The following is a 27,829-nucleotide window of genomic DNA, read 5'->3' as shown; positions in this document are numbered from 1 at the left end:
ATATTTGGTTGCCTCAGGTAGGCACAACAAACTGGGTATTCAGGAGACATTTGAATATCATGATGAACTTCTGTTGACGGTTGCTCCACTTGATTTCTTCGGATATTTCTGATGTGAAAATATATTGTGATCCTATGACAAACAGTTACATTTTATTTCTGTTTAAAATTTAGTAATTAGAACAGGAAAGCCAGTACTACCCAGCAGCACTACGGAAAAAGGGATCTGCTCAGGTCATGAAAAGTTTCAGACAGATGTGGGCAGATAGATCTGAAATCCAGTGTATTTGAATCAGAAAGGCTGTGAACATTCTTAATGTGGTAAATTATATTCTGGGTACCACTGAAAATTAGAGTCGGTCTGCAGGGAACACTGAATCATCATAATTTACTTTTCATGCTTTAACAGATTTGTACAGTCACTATTCAAATTCCCCAAGCATTTGATACGAAACCTACACTTTATGATTAAGTGTCAGATATTATGGATATGAAGTTGTTAGCATTTTATTGCTCTGCAACTAATTGAGTTATGCAAATAATTGTATTTCTGCTTCCACATAGATTAATCTTTCTCTATAATACTCATTCACAGTATTATTTATAGAACGAACTAATGCAGTAAGATGAAAACTTAGTGTCCTTCATAATGTTCCTTCTTAACAGGGGTGCATTTTTCACCAGTTCCTTTCATATCAAGAGAAATACCATCTGTTTTGCTGGCTGGATGGAAGATCTTAGGTGTGGTAACCAAAATGGAAGTTCACACATCGGATTTTACCACTTTAATTGTGGGAGTGGTGAACTGCAGCAGCTGGGCAGTGATGAGCATCTTTGAGGCCGTAATGCCTGAAACAACTGCACATCTCTTGGGTTTATAACACTTCGGAAAGTACTTGAGAAAAGGCTTAAAATGAACCAAAACCCCTTCTGATCATTCAGGAGAAAGTGTCAGCAAGAACTTACACCAGAGTAACTGCTGTAGAAAAAGATTGTACCTCAGCTTTATGTTGAGATGGTCTCTTTCTGCAGCTGAGTGTGTGGATTACGAACTACCCATGACAAGAGGGAACAGATACTAGAAGATGAATTTTTCTTCCCTCTTAACTGATTTGCAAATTATCATATGGTTATTGACTGTGTTAAATGCACTAGTCTCAAAACACTGGGGTTTTCTTAACAGCTTTTTAATTAAGTAGGAACTAGTGTGTTTTGCTACTATCACACTGAATCGTTTTTCTTGCAGTGAATGTGTGTTCTCTTTGCTTGCAGATTGAGATCATCAGTGGGGGTTGTTGCTTTTGTTCGTTTTATTTTAAAATAACAGTAGTACATTGTGAACTTGCATTTCTAGCAGAGGTTATCAAAAAGTAGATAGGTACCAAAAGAGGAATTATTTGACTGCATAAACCAAGTGGATGGATTTGTTGGCTCCACTGTTGACCTAAGCATAAACCCTTTGAAGCAAAGGGGAATCAGTGTTTTGATTCATATCAGAGAATATCTGTTTGTAAAATGGGGAGTCCTTGTAAAAGTTTCATGTTGTGTATAAACTCTTGCATTCTCTGTCTTTATTGTAATTTGTAGCTTTTCTTGCTGTTTTCTTTCTGGTTCCTATTTATTTGTACTTCAAGGGCTGTAGCATTGAGGGGTTTTGCCTTGAAACCAAAAAGGAAAAGTGGTTTCCTTGTTACTTAAAAATGTATAATTGTCATTTGGAGATTTGTGAGTGTTGTCCTGTCATCACATGTTCCTTTTCACACTCGATTTTCCTTGTGCTTTCTTCTTCTTGATTACCTGGCAGTTGTAGCCCAGCTGTTGGTTTCTTATACTAGTGGTAGGGTTTTTGTTTGATGCTATTTCCAGGTAGAAACAGCTGGGCTGAGGCTGCTGCTTTTTTCTTTCCTTTTTGAATTTTTATGCCTAATAGTGAAAGGTGATAGTGGTAGCAAATAGCCACAGACCTAATGGGATTCATGCATCTCTCTGTTCTAACAAGGTAAACTCAGCACTAGGTCCTGGTTACAAGGCAGGACTTGAAGGAGAGGGGCCAGGCGGCACAAAGGTCTTCTTCCATGCGGAATCAAAGCTGAACAACTCGAATGTGTGAGAGAAAGCCAAACAAATGAGAAAGCAAGTATGAAAACAAAGTTGATGTTGCAAGATGGCAAGGTTACTGCTTCCTTTGAGGTGATTGTTGGAATAGCAGAGCTGAATTAATAAGTGAAAAATTTGCCTTCTGTTTGTAAATAGTCTAATTTATCAGGGGATATGGTTGCATCTAAAAGTTGTGACTGCTGTGATGAATTCCTCCTAGTGCAAATAATAGGATGAGGGCTTCTCATGCTCGCTAAAAATGCCAGCAGCCGTTCCAGACACCTGACCATCTGGGATTCCTGAAAAAGAAGATGCATCATTATAACCAGCTCTTCCATGAGTGTTCTAGCTATTCGGACCTCAGTATGGTGTTCTCCCAGTAGAACACTTTCTACATAGCTTTTCAGCTCCTCAAATGTTTGCCCTGCAAGCTACTTTTTGAGAGAGCAAATCTGCCACAGACCATCTGTGCTCTTCCAGCAGGGGATATTGGTGCTTGAAAGCAGATGGGAAAAGAGAATCTCAGCCCCTTCCTCCCTTTAGGCTGCTGGCTGCACATACATTTCACTGTATGGGTGGAGAGTGAGAATGTGACAGTAAGGAAGGTGAATATTCTGGCTGTGTGAGGGACTTACCCTATGTTGTATAAATGAGTAGGTCAAGGTATATTACTGCTTTCAAATGGTGTGTAGGAAAATGAAAGCTACAAGGCTCTAGATTTTTTTTTTTATTGTTCTTTTCTGTCTGGGTGTTTTTCAGAGGTGATTACTTGTATTTCTTGTGGATTTAAATATTAGAATTATTAATTCTAAAAAGCTCTGCTTTTTTAAAGTCTTGGCATTTATGTCCCACTGCTTCCTGTTTGCTATCCTTGATTTCTCACCCTCTTTTATAAAAACGTGTACTGGGGCATTTAAGTAAAAGTTAGTCTGGAGAATCAAAAACCTCTGCGTAACGCTTATGTGTCTAAATATTTTTTTCCCCACTGGATTTTACTTCTCAGTAGCCATTCTTTCCCCTTTCTGTTTCTTTTAATTTTGAATATAATATCTCATGTAATGTGAACTCTGTTTCTAGATTTCCAAAGGAAGATGATGGAGGGATATTTAACAGGAATGCAAAGCACACTGGAGCCAGTCAATCTGTCGGACGATGCCTCTTCCCAGCCCCCACGTAATGAGAAGTCTGCTAAAGCGTCTGGAATGAAGGACTGCTCAAGCATCAGTTGTACTGGAGGTGATGACGCTATCTCGGGAAGGGAATCGAGGCTTTTGCCCTCAGACCAGGATTCAACAGTGATCGGCATGAGCAGCGATGAGGCCTCGGCAGAAAATGCGGAGCAGCAGCGTGGAGGGTCAGGCTGCTGTGCCCCTACCTGCGCTGAGAGAAAGGCAGAAGGCTCCACAAAACCCGAACCTTTATCTGGTGAAGGATTTGAACAAGATCCAAAAACTAATCAGACAGAACAGTCGTTAATGGAAATATTACAGGAGCTAAGGGAAGAGTCTGACTTTGGGAAAAACTCCAGTGATAAAATTTACTCGGAAAGCCCCTATGACACAGACTGCACAAAGAAGCTTATTTCCACAATACATCAGACTTCCTCACAGGAGGATTTGCTAAAGGAAATAGAGTCTGAACTCTTATCTGCGGATTTTTCAAAGGAACGAAAATTCCCAAATGGTGTGAGGAAGGGTGAACATGCCTTGGCGGCGTTTGAAAAGTGTGTGCAAGATAAGTACCTGGAGCAAGAACAAACTATAAAAAAGTGAGTATTTGAGTTCGCTGATCACAAGTGGAGGTGTGTACTGAGCAATTTTGCTTGTGTATTGTGTGCAGCTGCATAGAACATTTTGCTATGAAACAAGTAGTCTCTTGTGAGTTGTAGGGACAGTTAATGAGCTTTTTAAAATCATGTTCTTTAAGTGAGGAATTATTTTTACTTGTGGTATGTACTTATAAATAAAACTGTGTGCTTAGATCTCTGAATTCTTGTAGAATTTGGCAGGAACTGACAAGCCAACTGTTCAGCAGAATAGCCTGCCAACATCTAGAATTACTTAAATACTGTAAAAGTAATGGCAATATAAAAATAGTCCAGGATTCATTCAGTCTATATGTGTCTTTGGAGAAATGACGGTTTGTAATTACTTACTCCCACTATGTGCACTTAATTTATGAGTTTGAAATTGCTTATTTATTTTTCAAGTAGTATTCAGTCTCCTGTCTTAATCTGGCCGAGTTGCTAATTATTTGAGAGCTATTCTTTGAGTTGGAAATGTCATGTATAGATAAACCAAATGTCTTGCCACATTTTGTAAGAAGGCGCTGGAAATGCATGGCTTATAAACTTTTCTGTAATAAGCTAGGCTTTATAGTTCTATTAGGCAGTAAATGACATGAGGAATATTGTATTCATCAAAAGCCAGTTTGTTGCTTGATTTCTCGATTCCCCACATGGTGTTTCATATTCTATTACTGCTTTAGAAATGGGGTTTTTTTTGCTAACAAAATACACCCTCTAACTTCAAATTTGTTTGTGCTTGAAGAGCTGGAAATGAATGTCCTACTTTTCATGGAAGGCACTCTGATGTGATGGTGTGGGAGAATGTCAAAGGGTGGGAAACCAAGCAGACAGAGATGCCCAAAAAGCAGAGCAGGGAAAGAATTCTCTTCCCGTTGACCTCTGACAGAAGTAAAAAATGTGAGGAAAGTCGGTTGATGACAGGAAAGCTTTGGAATGCATGGTTAGACATTCAGTAACTACAGAGGAGGAGGAGTGGGACTCTGAGGTGGTGGGTGCATAGATGGTTTTAAGTCCAGGAGATGGTAAGTTAACAGGTTATTTGGGTTTTACTTGTTTACTGTAAACTCAAAGGCAGGTCAGTGTTTTAGCCCGTGGACCAATTACTTTCTTAGAGACAAATGTTTATATACATATATGTATATATTATGTATACACACAGGAAAGTTTTTATATAAACATGCCTTGGGTCTCTATTTTCTTTTGCCAGCTGCTATTCCAGCTGCACCCCTTTGACTCCTGGGGACTTGCCTCAGGAGTATAAAACTGCTGTGGAACATTTTATGTTTGGTCCAAAGGGCATTCTGGACAGGGTTGATTTTTGTCCCTTGGTTTATGATCAGCAGAATTTCTTGTAACACATTGCTCTGGAAATAACCCAGTTTTCTCCTGTGATCAGATCTAAGATACAGAGGTGAACAACAGTTGTGTGAATTGAGAATTTGTCATCCTGGAATATTCATTCATAGATTAACAAAACAGTTCAGAAGTGCTAAGCTTGCTTTCACTGATAGTTTGCAATTCCTTTTAATTTAGGAAACTAGTTTGTTTAGAGAATTTTTTTTGGAAGGATGGTAGCTAAACATGAAAGTATATACATAAAGAGATATTTGATTATCTTGGTGAGGTAATGCATGCCTCTCACAAATTAATGCAATTAGGGGCTGAAAATATCCACCATCTAACTGGATCTTCAAACATTTAAATACATTTGAGACTCTGTTCAGTCAGTAATTCTGACAGTGTAACTTCTGAGGTTTATGTGTAACAATTTTCTGTTGCAGTGCTGGAAGGTCACACTAAATATGTTATTGTTGAGGTGTTGACTTCAAACAACGGAGCTGCAAAGGAACAAACTGTCGCTAAAAATTTGGACTTTATAAGGAGTATGAGCATGGATGCTATTGTAGTTATATACCTACTCCGGACTTAGAAAATCAGGGTTCCATTTCTGACCAGGTTGTGAACTTCAAGGGCCGCTCTGAGCAATCCACGAAATGAGAACAATACATTTATTTTCTGATGTTTGACTGGCAGAGCTCTCGTACTGTCTTACGAGTAGCTCAAAATTGTTAACATTTACAGTTCTATGGTTATATAGAGGAATTAAATATCTGCCATCATCATGGGCAATAACAAACCCCAAATGCTGGAGACAAGCAATTTGCTCACAAGGAAGGTGCTGCTTGCTGGTTTGGAGTTAAGTTTCACATGCACAACATACTTCTGTTTTGTTTTTGTAAAGCTTTTGTGGATTTCATTGGTGTTTCTGGCTGTAACTCCTGATAACATTTGCAGATCAAAGTAGAAAAAACATGCATCTCAAAATTTAAAACAAACAAACCCAGTACTGGTGTACCTTGCATTTAATTTAATTTTTTTTTTTCTTTACAGATTGATTAAAGAAAATAAAAAACATCAGGAACTGATTTTAGACATTTGCTCAGAAAAGGACAACTTAAGAGATGAACTGAAAAAACGAACAGAGACAGAAAAGCAGCACCTCAACATTATTAAACAGGTACTGGTAGCAAAGCAGAAGCGCTGGTTAGTGTCTCACCTGTGTACAATGTCACTGTTGCCGCTGCTTAACAATCATTCTTGGTAGCATAGACGAGAAGGAAGAAGTGCCTGTCCTCGTTATCCCAAGCTTTTTAAGAGGATAAATCTACTTTTCAATTCCAAGAAATATTGTTCATTGACTAAAAGCATTTAGTGTCTTTGGATAAACAGACTTTCTAGATTCACATCACTCAGGTGTTGTGTATCTGGAAATCTCTCTTCAAGTCAAGAGGTTCCAGTTTTGTGGGTTGCCATGGTGGGTACGTTATGGGTACCTCGGCTTCCTGCTGGAGACAGTGTAGGTTGAAGGTTTGTTACACTTTTTTATGGAAGATGGCAACTTCAATCTTTTATCCTGATAGGATGAATTATTTATTGGATGTAGACATAAAGGACATCTTATGTGAGTGTTTTATCATGCTCAGTTTCTTAATTTGTCATCTTCATCTTCTATTGTTAATTACCACATCCACTAACAGAAGCAGATGGGGGTGTAGTTCCAGTTATTAAATGTTAACAATGTGTGGAATGTGTATAAAGAGTAGAGAATATTAACTGTGGTCTCTTGCACGTTGTTTTGGTGTTATCACTTACTACATACAGACATTTCCCCAATGAACTGTTAGAACCATGAGAGGCCAGAGAGAGGAACACAGAGCACGTGTTGGTGTGGGCTGGTTTTAGTGTGGGAAGAAAAGGTGTCACATCAGGTGTCACTGCTTGTCTGTTACCGACTTATCTGCCAGTGTTCCTGCAGTTGGTTGGCTTAGCTTTATAAACCGATTACAGCTTAGAAAACTGGTGGGAGATAGCATTTAAAATACTATAGTTTCTGTTCGTCAGAGTACTGGTGATGCCACACTAGTTGTCAGGTGTCTGTATTAACACCTGCATCTCTTTGCAAAGCAGCGTATTGGGCTTGTGTTGTTACAGAGGAGTGTGTTCCTAAAGATAGAAACTTAGCGTGTCTTTGGGTCTTTTCAAAGAATCTTTAAAATCCATGATGTGATTGAAAATGGATTTGAAAAGTCTTCTTTTTAAGCTACAAAGTGGAATTGCATGTGCCTGAATAAATCAACATAAGCTGCTTTCTTGTTCGCTCTTTTCTATATTTGTGTGGTAGCACTATATGATTTCATGAAGCTGTGTCATGCAGCAATTGCTTTAGCGACTTCTGAAAAAAATATTTGTGAGGGAGTTTATTTTGCTTTCTGCTCAGATAAGTGGGATCTGTGCTACATGCCTGCAGATGATATCAGAAAAATACTGGTTTGGAGTATAATACTTCTATGTTGTAGTTGGATAGCACCTGGAGCTGCAAGATACGTTGCAGTGAAAAACTTGAGATTTTTAATTTTTGAGTGTTTTAATGTCACAATTTCTGAATTTGTGTTTTCTGGTAGCTTTCAAATAAATGAAAGCTTGTCTTCATGCACAGCTGTAAGCAAGCTCTACGTACATGTTTGCATATGTAACTTCTTTTATATGATTCATTTGGAAAGCTGATCAGGGTTTGATTTATTCATTGTGTTGTAATAGAAATACTTTGTGTTGTTGTCTATGTAGCAGTTTGGAACTGCACAAAAATGTCGGATACTGACGTTGAGATCTTGTACTTTTTTTACAACCCGCCCCACTCAGCCCCTAAAAACCAAACCAAACTAACCCTGGTGAATGGGGTTTTCTCTGGAACAAGGGGCTGGTCTCTAAGGGACAATTTGAACTACTTTTGGGTGACATTACAGCTTATGCAGCCACCACTTGCTCTTGCTCTAGCGCTACTGCTTCTCATACCAGACCCACACGGCTACGCAGTGAACGCGCTCTGGGAAGAGTTCCAGCTGGCCATTATTCTTCAGCTGGATCAGGTCTCTGATTTGGTTCACTAGACACCTAAAAGAAGTGCCAGCACAATGACTGAAGCTTATTTTTTAAAATGAATTAGTTCGCAGTCCAGTCTGGATGCACGGCTGCTCTGTGGGCACAGGGATTGCAGGGAGAGGATGGAAGGTGAAGCAATTCCAGAGAGTGGCCAGCTCTGCTCTGCCATCTCAGCATTTGCTCTCAGTCTTGGTTTTTATGTACTAAATTACTGTGCTTTGTTTTACTTGGTTTGATGCATCTTCAGTCTCGCTGAAGATGAGAATTGACATTTTTCATGCTTGTACTGTAATAAGAAGCTAAATGTTGATATGGCTGGTTGCAGCTTCCCAAGTGTAAAATATGGGTAAATATCTGTTGAAGCATCTAATTTGGTGTGAAATGTTCCTGCCTGTAGAAAACATGATCAAAGTCTTATTTTTCCTATAATTATATCATAACGTTGTCTTTTAGCTGGAAGCGAGAATGGAAGAGCTTAACAAAGAAGTGAAAGCTAGTAAGGACAAACTTGTAACTCAAGACGCAGCAGCCAAAAATGCTATTCAGCAGTTGCATAAAGAGATGGCTTTTCGAATGGAACAGGTAATACGGAAAACCTTGAATTATTGAGTATCATATGAACAAATTTGGTCCTTGTAGGAAACATGTATCCTAGGTGGTTAGACCACTAGGTACATTTTCCAAAATGGGAAGTGCTAGTGTGCGGTTATATATACATTCTTGATAACTGGCATCAGTGTGTTTCTAAATAGCTGTTAACATTCCATAGTACCCGATAACTGTTTTTCTGTGTACATTTATATATATGGAATTGAGCCCTCAGGGAAATCTCATTTTCCTTGCCTGTAAGCTGATCTTGGTTCAAAAGGAGTTAAAAGCTGGCAATGGCTTTTTTCAGACAGGCTATCACAAAATTAATATTTTTCTCAACTCCGGCACAAAGCTCTTATTTTGTCTCATGTGTTACTGAGAGCTGAAATGACTTTTTTTCCCCTTCTTAGTATCATATTATGCCAAGTATTTTCTCTATTGTATGAATTCTAAAGCTCAGTGTCTGATTCTTTTTCTATTTGCTGGGTTTGAGGAGATTTGTAAAAATAAGCCACTGAACATAAGGCACCTAAAAAATAAGCCCCTGGATTGTGCAGTTGGTGTGTGGATGAGGGAAGGCAGAGGACTGGTACTAAGTATCTGCAAAATTGTTTTGTTACTAAAACCTACCAAATACACTTATTTCCTTCTGAAACATCAAACTATATTCCAATTTATTAATGTATTGATAACTCATTTGAGATGTTTAGCTGTGAAGCTGCAGCCACTTAGGTAGGTATTTACTGTTAGAAGTATGAGTAATTCCAGTACTTAAGTAGGATCTAACTTTAGTCTTCACAAAACCGGGGCTTTTGAGCCCTGAAAATATCTAGTAGTGTCTTTCATTATGAAATACAAGGTTGATTCATTCTGTTTTAATATCTTTCAAGGCAAACAAGAAATGCGAAGAAGCACGCCATGAAAAGGAAACAATGGTGATGAAATACGTCCGAGGGGAGAAGGAGTCGCTTGACCTCCGAAAGGAGAAGGAGATACTTGAGAGAAGAGTGAGAGACGCAAACAAAGAAATAGAAAAGCATACTAATAAAATCAAACAACTTTCTCAGGAAAAAGGAAGATTGCACCAGCTCTATGAAGCTAAGGTACGTTAAGTATTGCTGTGTGACTTGAGTGAATGATTAAAAGCACTATCAGAACAACCTTATCGCTTATTTGCTGTTGTACTTGGTGAAAGAAACCTGCTTTCATTTGGTTTTGCTTTATAGCTGTGAAAACCCCTTTCCTGCAAGTGAAGGGAAAGAAGTTACCAAGTTCTCATTGCCATCTTTTTGAAGTTCCTTTTAATATTTCCCTGAGCATTGGTTTGTGAAACTTTAGGGGTTTTTTTGACCAAATCAAAGAGACTGCTTGTTGCACATGACTGGTTGAGGGAATTTCTAACTTGTTTGGATTATTTTTTTTTAAGGCTGTAATAGCATTAAATTATTGCAGGTTTCTTTTTGCTATTTTACTGTGTTTTCACTCGGTATTTTCTCTTTTGTACTACTAAAAGCTGGTAATAAAGCAAAAGGGTTTTTCAGGCCCAGTTCCAAATACTTACCCTTTTTTTAGAAGCCAGTAAGAGGTTCTCACCAGACTCTTAAAATCATCCAGGTCTCTTTGTGTTGTGCTTCCCAATTCTATTGCATGTGAAAGATCCAAAAATTGATAAATCAGTGGAGTTCAAACTTTGTTTTGGGCTTGAGAAACACAGTTTGGAAATTTGGCTTAATACAGTGGTTTGCAGATAGTGGTACAGAAGGTTACGCCAGCGAGCAGGAGTCTTCTTGTAGAATTGGATGATTTAAATCTATCAATAAAATCTGTACAATCTTCTTAGGATGGTGAAACCACTCGACTCAACAGAGAAATAGAAAAATTGAAAGAAGAAATCAGTTCTCATGTTATCAAAGTAAAATGGGCTCAGAACAAATTGAAAACAGAAATGGATTCGCACAAGGTTAGTGAAGTGGTACTTGTACCATGACATGGAAACACAGTCAGAGGAATGTGGTTTCTATACTGTTTGGTGTGGTGGTTTGTGTTGTGGGTTTTTTTGTGTAGTTGTTTTTTTGTGTATTTTGGTGGTGGTTTTTTTTGTTTGTTTGCTTTAATATAGTATTAAAATCGGTTTCTAAAGTGTTTTCTGTTCAATTTGAATACTTACAGCAACAGTCAGAATAGTGCACTTATTGATACAGAAATGGAAATGTTGAAAGGATATGAAGGGAGTATGTGTGTGTGTGAGGAATCTGTTTAATCTGGTGATCAATTTCTAATTTTCTTTTTGTATGAATTAACTGTTGTTTTAGTTTCTATGTGATAGAGTTAAATCCATTATCTGAAAATGTGCATGGCACATAACCAAAAGGTCCTTTAGTTGTGCTTTCAGTGTTGGAACAAAATTGCATAAAGTAATAATTGAATGGGAAGCAAGAGGAAAAATAGTGCTGACTTTTTGTTTTTGTGGCTGTTAATTTTTTCCAGACTCAAATAGGAAACTTCTATTATGAGAAATGCTTTTCCCAAATTGAGAGAAATAGGTTTAACCTATCATTTATTTCTGTTTCTGTAGGAAACCAAAGAACGTCTCAAAGATGCAATGACAAAATTAACTGAAGCAAAAGAAGAAGCAGACCAGATAAGGAAAAACTGTCAAGAAATGATAAAAACCTATCAAGTAGGCACATTTTATCATGATGTTAAACTAGTGTTTAGCATCTTAGTCTCCTTTTTTCCTCCTTTTCTATCTTAAGCTGTAGTAGGGAAGAATTAACTTGTGTGAGCTACAAAGCTGAGATGAGTAGTCACTGACTTCCCTACTTGGAAAGCTGTTAAATGAAAGGGAACATGTTTGTCTTGGTTGGCATGCAGTCTGGGGGGGGCTTTCTTGACACGTTCAGAATTGCTAGATCTGTACCTACAGAAAGGAGACTTAGTGATGTGAAAAGCTGTCTGTATGCTCATAAAACCAGAAAGTGGATTGTCAATAAAACTGTACTTCAATGTCTTCCATCCTTTCAGGAGTCAGAAGAAATTAAATCAAATGAATTGGATGCAAAACTCCGAGTAACTAAAGGAGAATTAGAGAAGCAAATTCAGGAGAAGTCTGACCACCTGGAGGTAAATATGTGGTGTGTGGAGACAACACAGTTGGCAACTTCATAGTTAAGAATGCCATGAGTTTTAAATTTTGAGAATATTATTTTATGCTGCTTAGAATTTTTGCCAAACATTTTTGGTTTTGGCATAGTACTACATCCCAGGTGTCTGCCTCCAAGCCTGATTTTTTGGAGGATGGTTTTAGCCATTACTTTGGATTAACTTTTTAAAAACAAAGTCATGGGAAAGGTATGATATGACAAGGATGAAATAACTGCTTTTGCATTTATGAACAGGAATGTTGCTACAAATTACAGCACAAATTCATATGATAGGCAGTATTTTGCCAAGTTATATGGCAAGGAGAGAGAGGGAGCAGTTTCTGTTCTGTGTAGATATTTGCTAGCCCAAAAGCTAAATTCTCTAAGGATTTAGTACCTGCTCACAGCTCATGTGTGCTCATGCCATCTTCAGTTTGCCTAGAACTTTCCCTGAGGGCTGTTGTGGCTTAGATTTGTACACCTAAAACCAGACTGTGTAGTCTCACTTTTGTTCTCGGTTCTTCTGAGAATAAAGAAGCTTTTAGGCTTTGCTTTTCTTTTTGAATAAGTAGAACAATCCTTTAGGGTACCTGTCCTGCCTCAAGCCCTCTCAGCTGTTGTGGTGGCCTGCATTGGCCCAGATCTTTTTGACATCCCAGGAGGTGCCACTGTCGGTTTAGATTTCTCAAGGAGCTTCTCACTCTTTAAAAAGGTGCATCATGCAAAAATAAAAGAACTGGAAGACTTGAAGAGGACATTTAAAGAAGGCATGGATGAGCTTCGAACACTGCGAACAAAGGTAATGTGTGCTTGTTGGATTGCAGTGGGGCTAAAGGCACGGTGCTGGGTTTTGGAGCAAGACTACTACGTCTTTTAATTGTATTTTTACTTCTTTTGGAAGAAACTGTGGTTAGGGAGTAGCTGCTGTACTATGAGGGCTATGTAACTGTGGCTCTGGGCAACCTTTCTGAAGGAGCATCAGGGAGTATCAGTGGACCCATAGCAAAACAGTGTTTTGTTTCATGGTATGAACCTCATTTGACTGAAAAGTTGTGAGAAACATTTTAGTAAATATCTTATAAATTTAGTAACTTTGTAAAATGAAGAATACTTGTAAACTTTTCCTACCTGTGAAGCTCTTTTTTTGGAGATCATACGTGCAACCTCTGGAAGCAGAATATGCTATCCATAACTTCTGAGTAGTCCATAGATTAGCGTGCCAGTCCCTCTATCCAGGGCAGGGACTGAACTCAATGGGACCTTAAAGAACAGAGAGGAGGACAAAATAAGGGATTGGCTTGGTAACTGGGGAAAGGTGGTGTCTTTGGATCTTTGTCCATTAGACTGCTAAGTTTGAGTCTTTGGACAAAACTGATGTTAATCACGCTTGTTTAATTTGATATTATTTTTGCCTTTTTTTTCCTGTTTATTTTTCTGAATGTATGTGATCTGAAATATTTGGAATATTGTTCTACTTGGAATGACCAAAAAAATAACACAGGAGCTTTGTATAACAATCTATAGACATCACTGGATCAGAATAATCCAACTCTGAAGTTTGAGAGAATAAATAGTTTCTGATTTTTTTTTTATTTAATTCTTTTTTTTCTATTCAGGTAAAGTGTCTAGAGGATGAGCGTTTAAGAACAGAAGATGAGTTATCCAAGTATAAGGAAATCATTAATAGACAGAAAACTGAAATTCAGAATTTGCTGGACAGAGTCAAAACTGTAGATCGTCTGCAGGATCAACACCAGAGGTACAGCTGTGCACTTTGAGAAACAATGTAAAAGATTGTCTTGGTTGTGCAAAGTATTTTTTAATTGAAATAGTTGATGCTCTGAGATGTAATTTGAAGAATCCCTGTCCTAATTTAAGTGTTTTTCCAATCTAAATCAATATTGCTAGTACCAGAGCCAACCTTGGTGGCCTCTTATAAGATGAGGGGATTGAGACTGATCAGTCTAATTCTTACATCTTTAATTATTAGAACAAGAAGTGCTTGCTCTCTGGTGTGCTCTATGGGAAGTTATGTGGTTTAGATGTCTGCCCTTTGGTTGTTTTATTGAAAGACTGGGGAAAAGCAACTGAACTGGAAAGCTAGATTGCTTAAAAATTGTGATGGATGAATGCAAGAATGTACCAAAAAGGATTTTGTATGTTTGCCAGATGCTCTATTCAGAGCTAGAGAGCACATGGATTTCTAATGGACTGAAATTCATTCTGCTGTGGCAGTTTGCTACTTTAAGGGAAGTGAGGGAAGTAATCTCAGAAGAGTTGGATTCATGGACACATCAGGAGTGTCTGAGCATAATCGTGTTTCCGTATGGTACATATCTCTCCACTTCACTGATTCTAATGGTGGTGCATAAACAGAGAGAGACAAACGTTGGCTAAGCAGAAACCACCGATGTGTATCCTTCCTGTGCTTTTAAGCAGTTCTTATTTATAATTTAAAAATATTTCAGTGCTTGTATGCCTTCCTCAAGGTTTAGACAATGGAGCAGTTTCCATTTGCTGTGTGCTGGTCAGCTGTGTTGCCACCATGTCATCAGCCTTTCTAGGGAAAATGCAACCTGTGGGAGACAACCAAAGTGTACACTTCAATCAATAGCAGTTATTTTTCACTTGGGATCTTGCCAAATGAATTAAAATAGCCCTGATCACAGTGTGAAATAAAAGTGTTTTTCCAGTTATCTTTTTGTCTCTGTAACTGAGACATGCTTAGATATCTGTCTCTCATTCCTATTCCATTTGGATCAATTTTATAAGTATCCTTCCTATACAACACCGATTATCCCTACATCAGGTTTCATGTTGTCTTTTATTTCTCTTTTAGAATGGCTTTATCATGTTGCCAGTATTCCTTAGAATGTTTGATAAAGTTGTGGAATCTCAAACAGAGATTAAAAACTTGGACCAGGAAATTTCTGTTACCATCTGTGAAAAAGAAATCCTGAAATCTTGACCTCTGTTTTTCCTTTTGTTGTGTAGAATAAATAAACTTACTGCCTTTCATTTTTTTGGCAGCAAGTGGAAGGATTTTCATCTTAATTCACAAATCTTACGCGTTTTCTTGATGAGGAAAGAATAGAGGAGACAGGTTTCTTTAGCCTATGGAAGAGAAGATGGAAGGGAGAAGTCTTTAAATGCATAGAAGGCTATTACAGCTGGAATGTTCAGCTATCCCTGTTCACTGGAGGAAGAATAAAGTGTTGCAGGAAAGATGTTGGGAAGAACTTTATGGCTAATCTTGACACTGATTACCTCCAGTGTTGCCTGGTCTCCTTCAATGGAGAACTTTAAGGATAAGCTCGAGGTCTCTTTTAGGATGGTCTGAACATTTAGTTTTGGCTGATTTGACCCTGACCATTAACTAGAAATTTCTCCTGTCGTAATGAAACAACATATTTGGCAATGTAACGTGTAAGCATAGCTGCCTGGCACAGGTTTTGAAGTGGGAGCTACAGGTGAGATATTTTGCGGCATAAATGGCTGGAAAAAAAAAATCAGTGCTGCAAATTGTTCAGTCTCAAGTCCTCTGAAAGGTGGAATAAGCCTTAAAAGGACTGTAAAGGTAGGGTGCTGTACATGTGATGTTATATTGATGTTATCCTTAAGTAGTGCAATGCTAGCTAACTTCTATTGTCATTAACCACATGAACTCACCATTTTGGTAGCTGGAGGCATATAATTTATAGTAATGGAGTTCTAGTAGAATTCCGTTACAAAATTATAGTTCATTTTCAGAATTATTAATGATTTGCATTGCCTGAGCCTCTCCTCTACTTGAAGAAACATTTTGATACGGGGTCATTGGTTTAAAATGAATTGAGCCTCCTGGTGATTACACTGTCTGACAGGGAATCAAATGTGATATGTGCCCTTGCTTTGTAAAGCTTTAATTTTATTTTTAAATTTAAACACACACACTCCCTGTGGGAGAAGTGAGGGGTTTTCTGTTGATGTTGGAAGGTAAAGCTTTAGAAAGGTGTAGAAAATCCTGTGACTGAAGAACTAATGCAATGAGTCCCCTTTGAATTGGGGCTGCTCTGCTTGGGTAAGGAGGGTTCAGAAGTCACTAGACTGCTGTCCTGGTGAACCTCAAAAATGGAGTTATTTCCCCATCTCTTAAAGACAAATCCTCATACAGAATGACCACGTGTCATGAAACAGAATCTGCAAACTCCCTTGGCATTTGAAACTATCCAGTGACTTACAGGTACCCCAGTGTCATTAATTGTTCCTCTGCCTTAATTGGTCTCTACCTGAATGCCTTTATTTCAGTAGAGTTTCATATCTTTAAGCCGAGGTTATTGCTAATAAAATACAATTGTTTTGACAGAGATGAACAAGAAATCAGTGCTTTAAAGGAAGAAGTAGATGGTTTCAGTTCTCTGATTGCTGATCTTCAGAAGGACATTGAAGGTAGTCGGAAAAGAGAGTCTGAGCTATTGATATTCACTGAAAAATTAACCAGTAAGAATGCACAGCTTCAGTCTGAAAACAATTCCTTACAGAGCCAGGTGGATAAGCTTTCTTACAGCGAAAGAGAGCTCCAGAATCAGCTGGAATGTGTTCAACAGACTAAAGATGATCTGGTGAGTACACTGGGCAGCTTGTCTTTTGTGCTAGGAAGATGTCTCATGCTGTCAAAGATGTGGCACGTGAATCCCACCTTGTGTCTTTACTTAACCGACTGCAATTTGTTATTGAGTTTACCAGTTAGACAGAATAATAGCAGCAGGTATGAACACCTCATGTTTCTGGAGGGAAATAAATCCTGAGGTGCATGGCACTGGAATGAGGTGATGTTACTGCGTTGTTCTTTCTGTCTTCTGGAGTACAGAGTTATTCTCTGTGCAACTGTTATTGAAACAATCAAAAAGCTGTAATTTGTGAAATTTATTACTGTAAACTGTTTCTTAGGTTCTGCTTGTACTATGAGATAAGCATAATTTTTAATGAACTTATTATGTCATGGAAAGTAATGTGACTGTACAGCTCTGCATGGCTCTGTACTGTATCGCATAGATGTTTTGGAGGTAGTTCAGGAGTCTTACTGCACATTCATTCGCAGTGTTTAGCCTAAATAATAAAAGTAACATGTGAATGATTCTCAGGTGGAAAGTGCAGACTTATGGCTGTTGAGCATTGAGTATGGTTAGGCTGGAATTCTTTTGTGTATGACTGAAAATAAAACCGCAAATTTCAGGCCACCAGGCTGCAGAAGGAGGAGGATCAACGCAAGCTGGAGGTTGGGACGCTCCAGGCTCAGCTCGCTTCAGAGCAGAAGGAACTAACGGCACTGAAGACCCACGTGGATGAGCTGAAAGATGAACTGGCTACCCAGAAGCGCAAACATGCAGCAAACCTGAAAGATCTCACGAAACAACTTCAGCTAGGTTGAAATTATATTCAGATACAATAAGTCAGCCCCATCTCTAAGCCCCTTCACAGTGTCCAGTGAAGATTGGGGTCGTGTCTCTTCGAGTGCAGCCCCTTCAGGCTCTCCCCATCCCTAGAGATGATGAGAGTGAGTGAGCCAGTTAGATCTTGGGGAAACTGCAGTTAGAGGAAACAAGCTTTGGCATCAATTTTCAGTCCTAAATATAACTTCTGACGTGGGCTTAGATGTAAAATAAAATACGTATTTGTTATCCTGTATGTGACTACTGAAATGTCACTGGATATATATGGGTCCTGGTCTGTGTAGGAGTATATTAAAATTACTAGAAGTTTCCCAGTTGCTGGCTATATCAGGAATTGCTGATGGCAGTTATTTTTTAGTATATTAAACGGAGCGCTTCAGTTTTTAAAGATGGATATGGAGAGATTGGTGGCTAATCTTGGCAAGAGTTAGAAATCATTAAATACCCAGAAATGCATATGCTCTGAATGCAGATAGATTTGAATATAGTCAAATCTGTTTGAAATTATTTGAAAGAGGAGATCCTGTTGGCGCTGGGCAAGACAAGTTCCGTGTCTCTCTTTGTACGTATGTGAGCAGCTGTTCACTTTCCCGCTGGATCCCCACTGCACGAGTGGTGCTTCTGGCACAACTACTGCACTCAGCTCCCGGTAGCGATACAGTAAAAACCAAATTTAAGTCTTATTGTTCCCAATTAATATTATGTATGACATCACCCCCTTCAGCTGGCAACTGCTGCAGGGTATAGGGATCTGGGTGGGTGTTGGGGGCAGAGAGAGGACAGGGGCTGTTTAATTTAGTGGTTTGTTGTGTGTGTGTTTGTTTTCTCCCTGAGATTTTTAGTTGCCACCATTTCTTTCAGTTGTTGAGTTGTAAATTAGTGGTCAGAGAGGAATAAGAATTTTTTATGTTGTGTAACACTATGATTTTTGGTTTTCAATCTCCTGTTGGTAACCACCTTTTCATTACACTTTCAGCACGGAGGAAATTGGATCAAATGGAAAATGGTAATTATGACAAAGAAGTCAGCAGCATGGGGAGCCGTTCCAGCTCATCAGGTAATATAGCACGTAGCAGGGCTACCAAAACAGTCCTTTGGTGTTAATAAGGTTGCCATGGCGTGCTGCCGTGAGCCTTGCTCTTTCTGTGGTTTGTGCATATGCAGTGTGTGGGCAGCCTCCCATTAAAGCCAACAAAATAGCTTTTAAGTACGCAAATGTGCTTGGCTGAATGTAGTAGATTAAAGTTTAATATTGGTAACGTTTAAATGTTTTGGTTCTTTTTAAAGCTCTTTTATTTTGTTGCTTTTATGTTTGGAGGAAGCTCAGAGGACTCCAGTTTATAGAGGACCCTCTTAAATGCTGCCAGAGGCAAAACAGAAATGAGCAGTGGCTTCCAACATGGTTTAATTGCACTATCGACAGTTGCAACTGTGTAAATGAGAAATCAATTGACATATTTAGAGGCGTCTGTATACTTGTGTAAAATTCATTACTTTCTACCCAGTTAGAAGTGGTTATCTTTAGCACTGAAAACATCTGTTTTCTTCCTCAATATCTTTGTGCTTTAAGTTGTTAATTCTGTCAGTGTCCTGTAACCTCACTGTGTCAGAGAGATAAATACTTAGAGCTTGAAATATTTTCTTTCTATTCTTTTAAGTGATCAGTTCTGCAGAGTGTTTATTTATAGAGCTTTTTTCAGTCTGTTCACAGTTTTTATAGTGTTGTAATTTTAGTGGACTCCAAAACAGATATGTTTAAAATCAGCTCAGTCTTGTACAAAACGGTATGAATGTTGTGCAGGAGCAAGCATTACTGAATCAAGCACACTTACGTTAAAGAACTGTCAAGGGGGCTACATGGCTGTTTCAGCATGTATCTTCTAAACGGTATAAGGATTGCTTATATGAAAAACCAGTAACGTATGTGGGAAACCGACATTCTGAAGGAAATAACCCTAAGCTACTGAAACGTAATGGATGCATCCACTGCACTAATGGAGATGTTTTATCTGGTCTAAGAGCAAAAAGAGCTTTTACAAATGCAGATGTGTTGGCAGGGTCCCTTAATGCACGGAGCAGCACCGAGGATCGGTCACCCGAGAACACTGGGTCTGCAGGAGCTGTGGATAGCTTCCCCGAGGTGGACAAGGCCGTCTTGGTTGAGAGAATACTAAGGCTACAGAAGGCACATGCTCGGAAAAATGAGAAGATGGAGTTTATGGAGGATCACATTAAACAGCTGGTGGAGGAAATCAGGAAAAAAACAAAGTATGTTCTGAGTTCTGTTTGTATGATTTTCGGTGTTGAGCTGGTGATTTGAACAAGTATTCTGTCTGGATTTTTGTGTCAGACAAGTAATTGTCTAAATGAAAATGTTTAAAACAATAAAAATATTGCAGTGACCGTAGATCTCAAAGCTGGGATTAGTCTTGGGGTGTTTTCCTCCTTATCTTTCCCCAACAGGTACAGTAATTTCCTGAGTTGTTTACTACTAAAACTACTAGAATGGTGTGAGTGTTTCTTGGTAGCATTATGGACATCAGGTGGGTGATTTGAGGTGGACTGCTGCCACCGGCTGACAGAAGAGTCCATTCCCTTTCATGTGCTTAAAAGGGTGCTGATTGTGTTTGTTTTGGAAGGAAAATCTGCGTAATTCCGGATGGCGTCTGGCATGCATAGGAAACAAACAGTGCATCAGAGCCAAAGGCGGTCAGTATTTAATGTGAGACGAGGTTCCGCTTGCTTGGAAATATCATCTTACAGGATGATGTCTGGAACTTCACTTAGGAGAGGGAGAAATTGTGACATATGCTTTCTTCTGGAAAGTACAATTGTCTGTTAAGTATGGCCCTTGCTTAATGAGCCTTTACATTTATGCCCATCTGGTAGCGTTTCATAGAACATGATCACAGCTTGTGAAGGCTCTTGAGCAGGGACTGTAATTTTTATCTCATCTGTAGAAAGCTCAAGATTCCCTGTCTGGAGTCTTTCAGCAAAGAAGAGTAGAGAGGGGCATTTTTAAGTAAGTTTTTTGCTCCAGTAGCGATATTACTTTTTCAAAACACTTCTAAACGTTTAAGCCTTGTGCATCGTTTAGTGACTCCATTTACCAGCATCTCTGATAGCACTTGTGCTATCCCAAGGTTTTCCCCTGACCTAGAAATTGCAGGAATTCATTTTTACTGCATTTTTAATAATACAGTACTAGTTGAAAATAAAATTACTCTTATGTCAAGAATCTGAAGTTACTTCGATGTCTGACTCTTCTCTGCCTTGTAATGCTATGATTTTTTTAAAAATGTTTGTTTCCCCCCAGAATTATTCAGAGTTACATTTTGCGAGAAGAAGCTGGAACGTTGTCATCAGAGGCCTCTGACTTCAACAAAGTCCACTTGAGCAGACGGGGCGGGATTATGGCATCTCTGTACACATCTCACCCCGCAGACAGCGGCCTCACGTTGGAACTCTCCTTAGAGATAAACAGAAAGCTGCAGGCTGTGCTAGAAGATACATTACTGAAAAATATCACGTTGAAAGTGAGTAGCTACGCCAGTTCTTCCACACGTTCTTGTGGTTCTGAGCTGCGTGCTGTTAAAAGCAGGAGCCTTTTCAGAAGGCAGCTCGTTGTGAATCGGTGATGCTGATACCTTTGGGTTCACAGTGATACAACATGATTAAATATGAACCTCGGGTTTGGGACCCTCCCTGTAATTACTCTTCCCCTTGAATGCTGTACTTTCTACACAGCCTGTAGAATATTAGTAACTGCCAAAAAAAAGACGACTTGAGAGCTTTTCATCCTTTATTGAAATGAGCTTGTTTTTTTCCAGCTCTGTTTAAGCATTTGTGGTTGTTCTGGATGTTTGATGTTATCAACCTGCTGACATAAACAGTAATTTTAACATATTAGTGCATTTTGTGCTGATGGACTCATTTTCCTTGTATAACTTACCCTATCCCTTTTTTTTTCCCCCCAAAGGAAAACCTTCAGACTCTAGGAACAGAAATAGAACGGCTTATTAAACACAACCATGAACTGGAACAGAGAATAAAGCAGACATAACTAAAAATTTTATGGAACAGCCAACATGAAGATGCAGAAAAGGCAGGTTCTACAGACCAGTTTTTCACATTTTTCCTGAAATTCCGTTGCCTGCCAGCACAAGCATCTGGTGTTTTTCATCTATAGCCTTTAACCGTACAGGCTTACTCGTGTGAGAGATGTGCAGGGTTTGGCATCGCCGTGGTTCTGTCTACCCAGTGCCAGCCTGCGGTGCTGCCGGATTTTACTACACACTACATTTATCTAAAACTTTTATTTGAAATGACATACAGATGCTTTGCAGCGCATACTATGTTTTGAGTGAGTTGCAGTGAGATTTTGATTTCTGCACTGTGTAATGAATCAGTCTTAATGATGGAGCTTGAAAAAATAAAACCAATTATGTCTTAGTTACTGTTGAACATATCCAGTGTTACTGAGCTTTAAGGGTTTTCAGACATTACTTCCTTTCTCTCATATTATTTCTGATGCTTAGGTTGATTAATCATTTTGACATAAGCATGGAAAAATGCTTTGTCACAAAATTTTGGGTTTTAAGAGGTGGCCATGAAATTGTGTATATTCTGCTTTAGATTAATGTTCAATTGGTCAGTTTTTTTCTTCAGGAGAAGTGAAACAACAGTAAAACTAAGGGATTAAGAAGATTTCTGACTCAGTTTTGAGTACGTGTAGTTGAAACGTGTCAATTGAACAAATCCTGTAAACCCTTGATCTTTAGAAGTATGAATCTAAAGAAGTCTTGTATCAGATAATTGATTAATGAAGTTCTCCAGCCTTCTGTGTAACTAACAGCGTTTAAAAGGTAGGAGTTTTAACTGCTCATTGTTACAAATATACAGGTAGACATCATGATTGCATCTGTTTTCAGATAATCAGAAAAACTGTTTTCAAAGACAAATGGAAGCTATTTAAGTTTTCTCATTAACTGTGGCGAGACCAGCCAGTGAAAGTCATGGGAAGAAATGGGAAATACATCTAAATGCGATTTTAAGCTATTGGTTGGACTATGAAAGTGGCACAGAAATCTGTGCAACTCCTTAATTCTACTGTTGTGAAGAATTAGTTGGTCAAAGTGGCATGAACTGAGAATTTTTACTGAGTCCTTCAGTGGCTGAGAGGGTGATGGAGGAAGGGTATCAAGGTGACAAGATTCCACTTAGTCACAACATCATATTCACATTTTATTTCCAGGATAAGTAATTTACAGGATCTGAAGTATCTCTACTCCAACAGTAAATGCGTAGATTTGTTGCCTTTTGACCAAAAATGAATTGACCAGATCACAGTGTAAATAGATACTTTGGGTTTTTATTAAATACTTGAACTTCCTATTGTGATGCAAAAAGATTCAGTGTACATTTACAATAGCAATGCGTTAGCTATTTTAATTAGAAAGGATCCTTTGGGGTGGGAGGGGGGAATCTGTCTTACCACTTGCTGCCTCATACACAAAACAAGGGGCCCGAATCCAGCATCGCACAGGAGGATAATTTCTCAGAGCATCTGGGTGACTTAGGGGAGCGTATTCTGTTTTCACCGAGTCACGTGAGCTTTGTAATGAACCAAACTGAGCAAACGGGCCTGATTTGGTTTGAGGAGTTTGATTCAAGACAGTGAGGCTTCCTTTTTACTTTAAAGATGGGCATCTCTGAAAGCCCGTGTGGGATCAAGACCTGGTTTGTGGTCCAGAGAGCTTCAGGAGTCGTGGATGGCAGGTCCCTTCAGTGTCTAAGGATTGTTTCTTTAGAAAGGGAGCGTGGAAACAAATCATTTAAAACCTGACCAAGCATTGTAGAAACTGTGAGCCTTTAATCTGGGTGGGTTTTTATACATATATTTTTGTAATTCCTGAGAGTTATCTGCAGCGTTAGGGAATTTGGAGCAGCCCAGTCATGGAACTACTTCTGCTTTACTGTTGTCTTAAGTGATGTGAAGAGGAAAATACCTGGCTGTGCTGAAACAGGTTTGTCACCAGCTTCCAGGGACTGAACAGGTGGTTGTTCATGGCTGAACTTGACCTGCTGAAAGCAAATGTTTAGAACAATTTGCATGTCAACACATAGCTTAGCTCTTGTACATTTGTGTTTACACGCTTTAGCTTACAAGTTCTCTGGATATTTTCAGGCATTCAGCTGAATGACTCCAGTATTTTAGATACCATGTTAATATTGTAATCATTTAATGTATGTTCTCCAGGTGTACAATGTGAATGAAGGAGAGGTGTGGCGCAGATGGAATAAGTGCAATGACATTGTGGAAATTCTTATTTCTTTTTGGGATGATTGTTTCTCCTTTTAAGTTATTTGAGAAACCCCATTACCTGTCCTCCTGCCCTCCTGGAAGTGCTGCTGCTTCTCTGCAGCACTACTAGCTTCTCAGACTTTTTTTTCCTTGGTAACGGAGACACACAAAGCAGCCAAAACATCAAATTGTTTATTGTGCACATTATTTTCATGGACCAAAGTCATCTTCTACAGGCGTAATTTTAAACATACCTGGTAGAGATGAAAATTTCATTCTAGCTTGCACGCTGGCAAATGATTCACTCCAGTTAGCCCAGAATGTGAGGAGTACATGGCAGGGTCAGCCAGGAGCTTTGCTTAGCAATATTCCTCATTCCTGAGTGGCAGAGGCTGCCAGGACACCTTGTTGCCATGGGGCAGTTTGTCAGGAGCATAATATTGTTGGTGCACGTCACGAGAACGGTTCCTGTGCGAAGGTGTGTTTGGGTCAGAGGGTTCACATGGGAGAGCACCCGCTGGTGCAAGGTGGGAGCAAGGCCTGTGTAGAAATCGCGTTTCACTTACCCTGGTTTCGGAAAACTTTGCGTTGTGAACCTGAGATTGAAAACTGTCTTCAAATAAACTGAATTTTAGAAATAAACTAATTTTGAAGGCAGCCCGGGGCAGTTAGCTACATCCCTCTCGTTGAAACTCAGTGTCCATTAGAGATGTAGTTGCCATAGGCTGCTTTGGAAAATTCCAAGCTTGTAGCTAGTTGTGCCCTACAGGCTTAAACATCTGTTTCTTAAATACTCAGGGTGCTCTTTTTAATTCAGACATCGCACATCCAGATGTTGTTAGAGGCCCTACAGGAAAGCTGCCTATGCTTTTCCAGCCTCTGTAAAGTCCAGCACTGTCACAGTCTAAAAACAGAGCCTCTGAACTGAAGAATACCATTTTATTATGATTTTATAGAAATCATTGGTGTTCTGCTGCATAGACTTGTGCAATATTTTTCATTTTGGTCTGCAGAAACCAGTGGAAATCAATTTGTTCCTCGATGTGTTTTCATCTTGTTGCTGGCAAAGTGTGTTGTATCTCCAGCTAATAAAACTGAAGTTACTCTCTTGAAATGTTTTTCATTACAATATTTTGGTTCATAACTGAAAAATTTTTAGAAAGTTAAAAATGAAATCTCTGGCTTCCGCTGAATGGAGTGTAAAGCTGAGTTTCCCACATGTTGCAGAGATTCGAATCTAGGAGGGGGTTCAGAGAACGAGGTCTGTCCAAATGAGCCTTCACCCTCCCCACTGTCAGTGGAAATGAGTGTGATGGTCAATGTCAGCAGTAGGTGGCACCAGAAATCAGATTTACTGTGTCTCCACAACAACCTGAATCTGGCACAGGGCAGAAAGCTGCGTTGCAGGGGGAGCTGGGTGATATTTAGAGCTTTTCCAAGATGGATGGGTGTTTCCTTCCCTTTTTTGTGTTATAACCGAAACTATGTTGAATCTTCCAATATATGTATGTATGTTGTCTGTCTAGGCACAGATTGTCTATTGATTTAATTTTGTAGATACCTGTTTCTGTATAAAGTTTTTGAAGAGACCACTATACATTATGTATATATTGCACTTTGAAATAATAAACATACAAATGTGTGAAAGCCTGGTTTGGTCTGTGGTTTGTCCCTTTGCTGATTGACTGCTGCCTAAGCTGGGGACAAGAGGCTGCACACCTTTCATACTGGACTTCATCCTGGGAATGGGTGAGGCTTTTCCATCCGGAGGACGGGTGACGGTGTGTTGTAGGAAGCAGCCTCCTGTAGCCAGTAAACCATCAAGATTATTGTCAAGACTGGTTCATTTTCTGTGCAGGTTTGCCTTTCCAAAAGAGTGGGTCAAAACCATCTTGGTGGCAGAATGACAATTTCTATAAGTAGGTGAATCTCTTCCAAGTGATCTTACATAGTTTCTTTTGCTAGCTAGACAAATCTTATAATACTAGAATGCTAGTAGAATATGTTTCCAGTTTAAGAATTGCTACCAGAACCTGTTTCTGAGATGTTATTAGAATTGCATGTTATATGCTGTGGGTAGCAAAGTGTTACCTATATGCTGCTGTGGGTAGCAAAGTGTTACCTATATGCTGCTGTGGGTAGCGAAGTGTTACCTGTATACTGCTGTGACCTTCTGCCATTCCCAGTAAGTGGCCTCTGCTGGTGTCCTCTTTTCACCTGTGTCATGTGAATTTGACAAACCTGTTGTCCCCATAGCAAGGGCTGGTTCCCTTGGCCACAGCTTCACATTTGGGACATGATTCATTCATTCATTTTTATTCCCTTGCAGAGACCTAATGTAGTTTGGCTTTTAGCCATAATGTTGTTGTTTAAAAAAATAAATAAAAAGCAGTGTTGTCAGATTGCTGGCTGTTCATTGTGGCTATGCCCATGTTAAAAATAAGGGAATCGTGTTTGTGTGGGCTGTCCCGCCCTTGCAACCTGATTGTAGGGAAAGAACAATGGCAAAAAACCCATGGTGGGGATAATTTACAGAGTTTATTCTAGTATGTCTCTCAGTACTTTAAGTGAGTGAAGGTGTCCTATTTTCTGTTGAAATTTAATGGTGAACTACCACTAGGTTCCCAGGATCAGGGTGGGATCAGTAGGTTTTCTTGTTACTGTTACTTGAATGACCCTTTGATTTGCAGTTCACCGTTTTTCTCTCAGCCTTTTCCACAGATACAACTACTGCTGAGAGATGTGACCAAAATCAAGTTTTATTTGTGCTCCCCAAGTACTTAGCGCTGCTATTTGGAAACAGCAGCCTGAAGGTAAACTTCTTCACGTACAAATCTTGGCTTTGGTGGTTATTTGCAAGTAGTCATCTGGTGAACAACTTCCCACCCCATATTACAGATCGGTCTCTGTTTCAGGCTGATGCGGCACAACCGTATTTGCAGAGGGCGGGTTCTCACAGCACGGCGGTGTGAAGTACTGGGGCTGAAGCAAGCTGGTTTAGTACTGGAGCTGTTGGGTAATAAATATATCACCCAATGCCAGCAGTTCGCTTCTCTAGCTAACTGCGAAAGAGGAAATCAGCGCTGCTATTTTTCTCACCCTTCCTGCTCTATTTTAAGAGGTTTCTTTTCTTAATAGAGAGGTATGGTTGGGGTTTTGCTTTTGTGGTTTGTTTTTAGACTATTTTGCATTAAACTACAGTGGGTCTGTGCCAGGTTTTGCAAGATTTTTGTACGCATGAATGTAACTTGCAGTATAAGAGTGCTGCTGAGCAACTTGTTCTCATCTGATGTTCATAAATACACCATTAGATGTGATTGTTGCTGTTCTGCACTGGTGGGTGTCTTATAGTCAGGAAATCTTCTGGCCTTCAGGTTTTGTAGGGCTCTTCACTACATGCAGCTGACCAGTGATCACAGAATCACACAATGGTTGAGGGTGGAAGGAATGTCTGGAGATTATTATGTAGTCCAAGTGTTCAAGCAGCTCCTGACCCACTGCAGGTCACTTTGCCTTTGAGGCAAAGCAAGGAATATCTGTTCGCCCTGGCAATGTGAGGCTGTGACCTGCAACATTTTGGAGGTGGCTACACAGCTCCAACATCCTCCGTGCTGCAGGGACACATCTCCTTGAGCGAGGCAGGACATCTGGCAGTGAAGCCCCTGCGTGGCTCCAGGTGAACCCTCCCCCAGCATCCACAGCCCCTTGTTTCACTTGGCTATTATCAGACATTTCTGGGCTCCAGGAAGATCCAGCTGGTGCCAATCAGGTGTTTTCCGTCAGCGAGGAGTGGCATAGGAAAGCTTCATAAACTGATCTGGTGAAGTGAGCAGCCATCGGTCTGAGTACCAGTAGCCCCAGACCTCATGCTTTGAAGTCCTCGTGGTTTTTCTTGGGCCACGCAATCCTGACACTAAATGCATTGAGATGGGCTGCCGCACTGACACTTCAAAATGTAGGTGCTCCTCTAAACCAGGACCCGACAAAACACAGGTTGGATCAAGTTCCCTTTGCTC

At 39.5% G+C, this 27,829-nt stretch overlaps 1 protein-coding gene across 3 annotated transcripts in view; it reads left to right on the top strand.

Moving 5' to 3' along the window:
• CCDC186 (coiled-coil domain containing 186) overlaps window positions 1-25,645 on the top strand; it is a 36,878-nt gene extending 11,233 nt beyond the window's left edge. For 2 of the 3 annotated variants that reach the window (XM_080348355.1, XM_080348356.1), the window contains 15 exons: window positions 3,174-3,864; window positions 6,295-6,421; window positions 8,797-8,925; window positions 9,825-10,037; window positions 10,775-10,894; window positions 11,510-11,614; window positions 11,959-12,057; window positions 12,790-12,876; window positions 13,694-13,836; window positions 16,423-16,678; window positions 17,293-17,482; window positions 18,486-18,566; window positions 19,567-19,777; window positions 20,826-21,045; window positions 21,489-25,645. In XM_080348355.1, coding sequence (XP_080204481.1) covers window positions 3,188-3,864; window positions 6,295-6,421; window positions 8,797-8,925; window positions 9,825-10,037; window positions 10,775-10,894; window positions 11,510-11,614; window positions 11,959-12,057; window positions 12,790-12,876; window positions 13,694-13,836; window positions 16,423-16,678; window positions 17,293-17,482; window positions 18,486-18,566; window positions 19,567-19,777; window positions 20,826-21,045; window positions 21,489-21,572 — 2,742 coding nt within the window. In that variant the 5' untranslated portion in view covers window positions 3,174-3,187 and the 3' untranslated portion in view covers window positions 21,573-25,645. Of the gene's footprint in view, window positions 1-3,173; window positions 3,865-6,294; window positions 6,422-8,796; window positions 8,926-9,824; window positions 10,038-10,774; window positions 10,895-11,509; window positions 11,615-11,958; window positions 12,058-12,789; window positions 12,877-13,693; window positions 13,837-16,422; window positions 16,679-17,292; window positions 17,483-18,485; window positions 18,567-19,566; window positions 19,778-20,122; window positions 20,219-20,825; window positions 21,046-21,488 lie in introns of those variants that run through there. The other variant, XR_013922388.1, reaches the window with a different exon arrangement.
• The last annotated feature ends 2,184 nt before the right edge of the window (window positions 25,646-27,829 follow it).

This window comes from Nesoenas mayeri (assembly GCF_963082525.1).
Source record: "Nesoenas mayeri genome assembly, chromosome: 7".
Taxonomy (NCBI): Eukaryota; Metazoa; Chordata; class Aves; order Columbiformes; family Columbidae; genus Nesoenas; species Nesoenas mayeri.
This window is presented reverse-complemented; position numbering and strand designations above follow the sequence as displayed.